Raw genomic sequence first — 10,147 nt, forward strand, 5'->3', positions numbered from 1 at the left:
TTCAGTCCTTTTGCTGGTTATTCTTACCTCCCCAATATCTAACATTGGAGCACTTTCTTAGCTTCAGAGTTATCTGTAAGATGGGATAGTATCTAATTTGTAGAGAGGTTTTTTTTAAGATTTTATTTATTTATTTATTTGAGAGAGAGAATGAGAGAGGACACGGGTACACATGCATGCAGGAGTAGGGACCAAGGGAGAGGGAGAGCAGGCTCCTGGCTGAGCACAGGGCCCAGCACATTGCTCGATCCCAGGACCCCGAGATCATGACCTCAGCTGAAATCAAAAGTCAAACGCTCAACTGACTGAGCCACCCAGGTACCCCTAATTCGTAAAGATTTTTAAAGATCAAATATGGTCATGTATATGAGAGTTTTTATGACTTTAGAGTTCTGTGATATGTATATTAATGCTTTATTATATATGTGATTTTTATTATTTACATTTTATTTTTATAATATATTTATATTTACAAGATAGCAGAGGGTCCCACATGGCATTATAGTCACTAATAATTTTGAATTTTTCATTCCTTATTTTGTCATATCTAGTTAAGTATAATTCAGTAGTAATTTTCACTTATTGTACATAAATTATCTTTTAGCTTCTTAACTGTCAAGTTATAGAAATTTCCTCCAATGCTTTATGAATTAGTAACAAATTGGTATGTTGATTCTTGAATTATCATCTGGTAGACTATAGGAGGTTTTGTTTTCAGTAAATTTGCTCAAGTTAGGATTCTGCCTATCAGTCATTCAAGGAGTGGACCAGAAGATGTAAGATCTCTGATCTAATCCAAATGCTTCTATGTAATGCAGATTTCTAAGCCTCTGCCCTCTTTGTTTTTTAAATGTAGTGAATTAGATGTAGCATTTCTTACAACAATAAGAAATATTAAACGTTTGATTTTGATAAAGATTTTTAAAGTTGATGTTTTTAAACTATCTTTCCAGTTAAATCAGTTTTTATAATATCTTGTTCTCAAATGGTTATTTATGCATATAGCATTGTGATTAAGTATTTTTACTCTGTGTATATGTATGTGCATGCAAATATATATATACATATACTTTATTATATTTATATTTATTAAATTTATAGATTTATTTGTTTTATATATATCTCACAGGATCATAAACTCAAAAGGACATGTATGTATGCGTGTGCCCATATATATATATACTTTATACATACTCACAGACACACACACACACACTTGAGGTTTCAAACTCCAATACCTACAAAAGCCAGGCAAATGACACAAAAAGAGTTGAGACTGTAGCAAAAAGGAAAGTCATGCCCCAATTTAAATACAACATCATTACTCAGCTCTAGTCAGTTGTTGTCATGTAGACATGTGGGCCCAATGTTCCAGGATCTACCAGTATTTCAGGATTATAGATTTTTATGGGTATCTGCCCAAATGTTTAATGTTGGCAACAAACTTAGAATTTTTACAAGCATTATATGAGCCAAACAGCAACATGTTCTGTGGGCTGTTTACCACCTGTGAGCCACCAGGTCACATACTTCTGATATGTAAATATACAAACACAGAAATGTGCCTCTGTATGTGTAATCTGATAGGTTCTGCTTTAGATGTACTGAAGTTCCTCTTTGAATTTGGGTTCTGACAAGATGGAGAAAAAGGGTAGGGAGTGGGGCATCTCTGTCCCAGAACAAAGGAATTCAGGTAACAGAGTAACTGTATAAAAGCTTGCTTTTAAAAGTATATGTATGTGGGGGCATCTAGCTGGCTCAGTCAGTGAAGCATGTGACTCTTGATCTCGAGGTTGTGAGTTCAAGTGCCACAACCGGTGTAGAGATTTCCTAAAAAATAAAAGTCTCTAAAAATAAAGTATGGGTATGTGTACATGTAATGAGGCAAGCTGATAAACCTTATTTAGTAAATATATAAACATCATCATCAGGTACGCAAACGTCATCATCTTTTTGAAACACGAAATTCTTTTGATTCTGAAAAATTTCATGTTCTTATGAGTTTGTTAGAAAATGATCCCAAGTAACAATTTAGTTCACATAAGGAACTAGAAGTTTTGGCCCCTTATTCATGAAATTTTGTTCTTTTTAAGTAACATAATTCTTCAGTCTAACCTAATCTTCATAAATGGGCTTTTTCTTCATTAAGCATTCTCTTTCTCTTATGACTTGAGCTAAAAGCTTAGTATAATACAAAAACTCAGAATATCAGATATTAGTGAATAAAAATAAACTAAATGGAAAAGAAACTTAGTAAGACATTTTAATTATTTTTTTAAAAGATCTTATTTATTCATGAGAGACACAGAGAGAGAGAGGCAGAGGGAGAAGCAGGTCCATGCAAGGAGCCCGATGTGGGACTTGATCCTGGGTCTCCAGGATCACACCCTGAGCTGCAGGTGGCATGAAACCGCTGCGCCACCCGGGCTGCCCCACTTTAATTGTTTTAATTAGTGACATGAGATAGTGGTTCTTTGATATGATATGAGGAAGGTATCACATTTATAGTGTGACTTATTTCAGGCAATTAAAATATCTCAACTATACTTGTAACATCCCAATAAAGAGCCAAATAATTTTAATTGCTTATAGGCAATTATTTAAAAATATTACTAGAAAAGTTTATGAAATCCTCAAAGAAATTAATATGAAATACTCCAAAGAAACGTTTTTAGCCAAATCTATTTCAAGACTATAGCCAACTTTAGATTGTATCTGGACCAAATATCTGACTCTGTGATCTAAGATTTTTTAACAGTGTGCTTAAGAGAAGAGATAATTTTTTTTGAAAGATGTATTCATTTACTTTAGAGAGAGAGCATGAGCCCATGTGCACATGGGAGGAGGGGCAGAGAGAGTCTTAAGCAGACTCCACATTGAGGGCACAGCCTGTCATGGACCCCAAAGCAGGGCTGGATCTCAAGTACCCTGAGACCATGACCACAGCTGAAACCAAGAGTCAGGAGCTCAACCAACTGCACCCCAAGAAGAAATCGTTTTTTATTCTTATTTTTTGTTTTTAAAGATTTTATTTATTTTTTCATGAGAGACACACAGAGAGAGAGAGGCAGAGACATAGGCAGAGGGAGAAGCAGGCTCCACATAGGGAACCCAATGTGGGACTTGATCCCTGGACTCCAGGATCATGCCCTGAGCCAAAGGCAGACACTCAACCACTGAGCCACCCAGGCGTCCCAAGAAATGGTTTTAAAAGAGGGTTAGCACTATTCTGGAAAAATCAAAACAAAAACTTTCATTACCAGTGACTGCATATCTCTCCTCCCTGATCTATTTTATTTAACATTTAACTCTCAAAATACGGACTTATTTCCCTATTTCTAAATGGGGATGGGGGAGCTCATTGTGATATCAGTGTGCTGCCTGCAAGTTCTAGGTACATTGGGTAAGGCTACACTAAGATTTTTTTTTTTAATGTACCTTTAGAGTTAGAATGAGCTTACCAGTTGTGTGGCTTATCTTTCTTATTTTACAGATGAGAAAACAAGGCCTCATGGGTATTTTTTGGTATAAATTCCATAGCTGGTTACTGACAGAGCCATGGCTAGAATTCATATCCTTAACTATGATCTCTCTTATACTATGTCTTTATTGTTTTTCTCAAAAGCAGACATCTATTTTTCTCTCTCTCTGATTTTTCACCATTGCTTTGTTCACACCTGGGAACCACAATTTAGCACTCTCTTTTTATAGCAAATGCTTTTTCTCTTTTAAACAAAAACAAACAAATTTCCAGTAGATTTAATCACTTATAAAGGACTTCTTTATTTGATGACTTTTATATTTTGTGAGCTAGTACATGTTTTCATGTTTTGGCCTTGCTTTTTATTTTTAAAAAGATTTTATTTATTCATGAAAGGCACAGAAAGAGAGGCAGAGACATAGGCAGAGGGAGAAGCAGGCTCCCTGTAGGGAGCCCAATGTGGAAATCGGTCCCAGGACCCTGGGATCATGACCCGAGCCAAAGGCAGATGCTCAACCACTGAGCTACCCAGATGCCCCTGGCCTAGCTTTTTACTTACCTTTTCAATTATCTTATTAATAAGCTCTCTGTTTTAACTTTCACTTTTCTTAATTGTGTTCTAAAATATAGTCCTTTTTACCTTTAAACTCATTTGGTTAGTGACCTAGATTAAAGGAATACTGCAAAATTCTGTAGTGCCAAAGGTGGATTAGCATGAGATCAGTAGCTTCAAGTTTTAGGAGTTCTTTTTTTTTTTTAAGATTTTATTTTTTTATTCATGAGAGATACAGAAAGAGAGGCAGAGACACAGGCAGAGGGAGAAGCAGGCTCCATGCAGGGAGCCCCATGTGGGACTCAATCCCAGGAATCTGGGATCATATAGAACAAAAGGTAGATGCTCAACTGCTAAGCCACCCAGGAGTCCCAAGTTTTAGGAGTTCTTAAGATAGATTTTTCATGCTTTATTAGATTTTAACCTTATGTTATGGGAGAACAAATTCATAGATATCTCTTAAAAATAAAACAACCTGTAAATCAGAGATAATATTCTTTGTCCTGTCAGACTTTCATAATTTAAAATAATTGAAGGTCTGTAGATGGTTATTTTCTTATAAAACTCATTTACTTTTTTTTTTTAATTAAGGCAAGTGGTCAAACTTTAAAAATCAAAAAACTTCAAGTCAAAGGAAAAAAGACCAATGAGTCAAAGAAAGGCAAGAAAGTAACTTTAACAGGGGATACTGAAGATGAGGACTCTGCATCTACAAATAGCTCACTAAAAAGAGGAAACAAAGACTTGAAAAAAAGAAAAATGGAAGAAAACACTTCTGTTAACTTGTCAAAACAGGAAAGTTTTACTTCTGTTAAGAAACCTAAAAGAGATGACTCCAAAGACCTCGCTCTTTGCAGGTATTATTTCAGTTTACACATACAATATACTTACAACATTTCATTTGTTTAGAAACTTTCTACAATATTAAAGGTTACTTTTTGACAATTTACATAAATAGGAAAATGTAAACTCTATGGTATAAATAAATGTATTTCATCCTTTTAAATTAATTTGCATTGTTTCTACTTACAAAGAGATTATAAAAACTACACTTTTAATAAAAATTGATAATTCTAAAACACAGATACTGATTTCAAACATTATTTTTTTTTAGCATGATCCTTACGGAAATGGAAACTCATGAGGATGCATGGCCTTTTCTACTTCCTGTAAACTTGAAACTTGTTCCTGGTTATAAGAAAGTTATTAAGAAGCCTATGGATTTTTCCACAATTAGAGAGAAATTAAGTAGTGGACAGTAAGTAAATCATTTCAGTTCAATACTTATTGAATGCTTAATATGTTTTGGGTACTCTTCTAGTGAGCCAAAAATATATTAATTAAAGGGCCTGCCTTTGGAGAGGCTGTGTGTGTGTGTGTGTGTGTGTGTGTGTGTGTGTGTTTAGGGTAGTATGGTATGGAAGACAAGTCCATTAAAATTGTTTAGATAATTAAAAAGCAGTGTGATAAAGCTGCTTTTGACATTGGAAGGTCACCAAACCCAGCCTGAGAGATAAAGAAAAGTAACAGGGAAGCGCCCCAAAGTAAGTAAATAACAAGTTGGAGGTTGTATTGTACATCAATGGAATATTGATAATATCTCATGTGGATTTAACAAAGATTGACTAATATTTCCAGATCATCACAATGTAGAGATAAAAGTTCATTGGAAATTTTAAATATTAAACGTTGTATTATATGTTGTTGGAGAATACGAAAAATGTATTTATTAAATGTGGAAGAAAACTCTTTGTGATCCTACCTGAAGAGTAAAGTGACTTCCTGGCCACAGTTAATATTTGTTAGGTCACCTCAAGCTCCCCAGAGTAGCAGTTCTTAATGGAATTTATTTGGTTCTGAACATTGGCGCATTTTGGAGCCCGAAAAATGAGGCTGTTCACTTGGAAAATAAGCCCACACAAAAGCATTCCTCATTTGAATGGTGGGGAGCTGAGCTGTATATGTTCCCTTCTCCATTCTCTGCTCCTCTTATTCCTTGTGGTTTAGCTTAAAGTACCCTGTGACCGTAATTTTTTGTGACCGGCAAAGACACAAAAAATATGGAGAAAGAAGGAGTTTTACATTGAAAGAATAACTATAAAATAGATTCTAGTTACATTATTATTGTTGCTATTATTATTACCATTATAATTCAGTATGTTATTTAGCTCCTCCTGTGTGTTCTTTTGGTGAGAATCACTGTGCTCCATAATTTACATTCAGTTTGTAAGAGTTAAATAGAATTTAACTCATAATGATCACTGTTCTTCTCACATCGTATCAAAGATTTGAGAAACTGGGCAGCCCCGGTGGCTTAGCGGTTTAGCACTGCCTTCAGCCCAGGGTGTGATCCTGGAGACCTAGGATCGAGTCCCCCGTAGGGCTCCCTGCATGGAGCCTGCTTCTCCTTCTGTCTCTCTCTCTCTCTCTCTCTCTGTCTCTCTCTGTCCCTCTCTGTCTCTAATAAATAAATAAATAATCTTTAAAAATTAAAAAAAAATTTGAGAAACTGACCAAATGACCTATTTATTTCTTTGGAGCCTGAAATATCAGTTTTTCAAAAGATTATGTCTGTTTTGTTTTGCTTTTTTTTTTTTTTTTTTTTAATTATAGAAGGGACCTACCCAAACTCAGAAAACATTTAGAACCATTAAAAGTACTGGTTCTAATGTGAACCAAAAAGCAATAGCTGCTGTCTAGATATGAACTAGTTCTTTTGCTTTTGCTTTTTTTTCCTATTAAAACAAACATGTTTAAGTGGATAGCATAATGCTTTATTATCAACATGGCCTGGACAAAGACTTACACAGAAAGGCTTTACTTGTTCCTGGATGGCAGATGAACCTAACCTCAGAATCCCCAAGATAAACACTAACACAGAGCTTAGACGTTACCAAACATTGGCATTCCCTTTTGAGAATGAGTCCCAGTGAATGGTGGAAGTCACAGCGAAGCAGCAGAGAGAGGGAAGCAGTTCTATATGATCTTGTTTGTGGTGCCAATTCTGTGGGAAGCAAAATTTAGTCGATTCGAGCTCATCTCACTTCAAGTTGTTTGATTAAACCCAAACTAATAAGTTGGAACCAAAACTCATAAACAATATTTCAAATGTTTAAACTAGAAATTTATGGAATAGAGGGGAGGAAGTACTTACTTTAATCAATCTTTCTGGGTCCCATCAACTGTGGGAATAGTATTTGTTTCACCTGGAATTCTGTCCTGGATTCTAGTCTCCCCAGCATTAGTCATTAACCTTTTCTTATAAGAAGAAACAGTCTAAAAAGATAAATATTTCTCAAAGTAATTTTTAAATATTTTATAAAAATTATTCCCACACATGTTATATGATTCCATTTATATTAAACTTTCAGAATAGGCAAATCCATAGAGAATGATAGACGGATTGGTGGTTGCCAGGGATGGAACAAGGAAGAATGGGGAGCAACAGCTTAATGGATACAGGGTTTCCTTTTGGGGCAATGTCAGTGTTTTGCCAAGTAGACAGAGGTTGGTAATAGTAAATACTATGAAAGCACTAAATGCCACTGAATTGTCTACCTTAAAATGGGTAACTTTATGTTATATGAATTTCCCCTCTTTAAAAAATAATTCCCAGAACAGGGAAGTGAGGTTATATAAGATCTGAATTAATTTTGTGAGCTCATTACAGATAGAGAAATGTTATTTTATTATTGCACATAGTAGAGGGAAGTAGGAAGGAGTAGAAGACTATACAGGGTATCCCATCAAAGAAATAATTCCACTTTTACCAGATCTCAGAGCTTCAGTGTGTACCTCAAGGATATTTCTAATACATAAATTACTTACTATTTAGCTTACCATAAGTTAGCATTAATTTAAATTTCTAAAAGACCTCTTTTAAACTATATTGGTTTGTCTTGAGTTGGCTTGAAACAAACCATTCCTTTTACCAGTGAGTTTAGGCAGATTCATTCATCTTTCTCTTCTCCACGTTTTTACAGAGAAAAAGGTTTGGGCTTATTACACCAAAAAAGCACTGAAGCCACAGTGCTTCTTATGGAAAGACAGGTCTCCATAATGTTATCTCTGATAAAGGATAGCACTTATAGCACTTTTTTTTTTTTTTGCTTGTTTTGGATTATCATACTCCAGTATGTTACTTTTGCTCGAGCAAAAGTGCACATTTGAAGAGAAAAGAACAGAAATGGGAAATGGAGATTTAACACAGAGCAGTTTATCCTGGGAAGTAAAAGCTAGAGGGCAAGTGTAATGTTTAAAGTGCATAGGAAGCATTTATGTTATTTCTACTGTGACTAAATATTTTTGAATGTGGATGATAGGATACCACAACTGATCAGAGGAACTAATAAACCAGTCAAGTGGGATGAGTCCTGGGACAGAGAATTATGTACGGTCAAAGGAAATTGGATGTGAAGAAAATGCTAGTTAGTTGAAATATATCTTGATCTTCAGAGAAATGTATTTTTTCCATTTAATCTTTTTAAATCCTACATGGGTCAGAACACATGCAATTTTTTAAATGTTTGTCTTTAAGAGAGTATATGTTTTATGTCAATTTAAATGTAGTTATCTTTTTTTTTTCAGTTTTACTTTTCATTTTACCTTTTAATTACCTCTTTGCTTATAAAGCAAAGCCATTGTATAAAAACAACCTCTAAATCATGTGTTTTCTTTCAGATATCCAAACCTTGAAACCTTTGCTGTAGATGTCAGGCTTGTTTTTGACAACTGTGAAACATTTAATGAAGATGATTCTGATATAGGCAGAGCTGGCCACAGTATGAGGAAGTATTTTGAAAAAAAGTGGACAGATATTTTCAAAGTGAGCTGAAGTTATAATAATCTCTCTTTTTTTCCTTTTAAACAAGGACAAATGAGACCAGCAATGTGAACTGTATTTACATAAATGTGCAAGGCACATACATAATGACTTTTTTTTCCTTAAAATAAGTATCACAAAAAAAAGAAGTATCAGAAGATGATACCATTTTTAAAGGCTTCACTCCTACAACAACCAAGGCCCTTGGTTATTGGTTTGTGTGATTTATCAGCTAATTTAGGTAGAACAGGGAAGCACACCCAAAGAATTTTCAAAGGAAAGGGTGTTATAGTGCAATAGCAATTAAAATATATCAAATCGCACTGAATATTCAACACCAGAGCTCTAATGGGAAATGGTTCTCCTTTCCCTCTCAATAAATATCTATTTTTCATTTTTTTACTTTGTAGTTTATTTTTTAGTGAATGTATTTAATTTTATGAATTATTTATGATTAAACCACATCCAGAATCTTCGTTTTCTGTGAAAAGGAAGAACTAGAAAATTGCTTTAAATCTTGAAAATACAACAAGGAATGTTTTAAAATATAAAACAAAGCCAAGTTAAACTGTTTACACTGATGTGCTATAAAAGCACCAAAAAGAAACTTTACTGTAGAGTTACAAGTACATTTATATATATGTGTGTATATATATATATGTTGCTGCATCACTTGTGTAGTAAAATTGTATTTCAAGACAGTGAAGAAAAATTGACATGTATATACTGTTCATTATTGTTTATATTAAGTCTTGTTTTAAATATGTATTATGTGTATATATTGTTTGGAGACATTATTGTTTATGCCTTAGAAGAACTGTAGCATTTTATTTTAGTCTGAAGGTAATTATAGCTATACAGCTTGTACAGTAATTATCCTCTACCAACACTGTGGCGTCTCCTTGATCTTGGTAGTGCCTGCCTTTTAAACAGGGTGTAGGGGATATTAGTTTTCCATTTTTCTATTTTGTTATATAATTTTAAGCCACCAGGGCCTAAATTAAAGTATAATCATTTGTATCCATGTGGAATAAAATTGTGACAATTTCCTACACACACAGTATTTTTTCATAGAAACATTTCCTTCCCATTTGCCTTGCCTCAGAAATAAATTTAAGACATTTGTAACCACTGTGTTTTATCTACTGTGTGTTGTGGTGGCCTGTTGGAGGCAAATAGATCAGATTTTTTTTTTTGTACGTATGTAAGAGTACTTGAAGTTTTATTTAAAATAAAATGTTGTGGAAAAGGTAGCATTCTTTTTTTTAGGAGTGTTATTTTTCACTACTAT

The 10,147-nt window shown here is 34.2% G+C and overlaps 1 protein-coding gene across 19 annotated transcripts in view; it reads left to right on the top strand.

Annotated features, from left to right (window-relative positions):
- The window catches only part of BAZ2B (bromodomain adjacent to zinc finger domain 2B), a 296,342-nt gene extending 286,232 nt beyond the window's left edge, over positions 1–10,110 (top strand). For all 19 annotated transcript variants that reach the window (XM_055307809.1, XM_055307825.1, XM_055307810.1 and 16 more), the window contains 3 exons: positions 4,626–4,891; positions 5,149–5,292; positions 8,715–10,110. In XM_055307809.1, the coding sequence (XP_055163784.1) occupies positions 4,626–4,891; positions 5,149–5,292; positions 8,715–8,868 (564 nt within the window). In that variant the 3' untranslated portion in view covers positions 8,869–10,110. The remainder of the gene's footprint in view (positions 1–4,625; positions 4,892–5,148; positions 5,293–8,714) is intronic.
- Positions 10,111–10,147: the final 37 nt, after the last annotated feature.

This window comes from Nyctereutes procyonoides, unplaced genomic scaffold, assembly GCF_905146905.1.
Source record: "Nyctereutes procyonoides isolate TBG_1078 unplaced genomic scaffold, NYPRO_anot_genome, whole genome shotgun sequence".
Classification (NCBI taxonomy): Eukaryota; Metazoa; Chordata; class Mammalia; order Carnivora; family Canidae; genus Nyctereutes; species Nyctereutes procyonoides.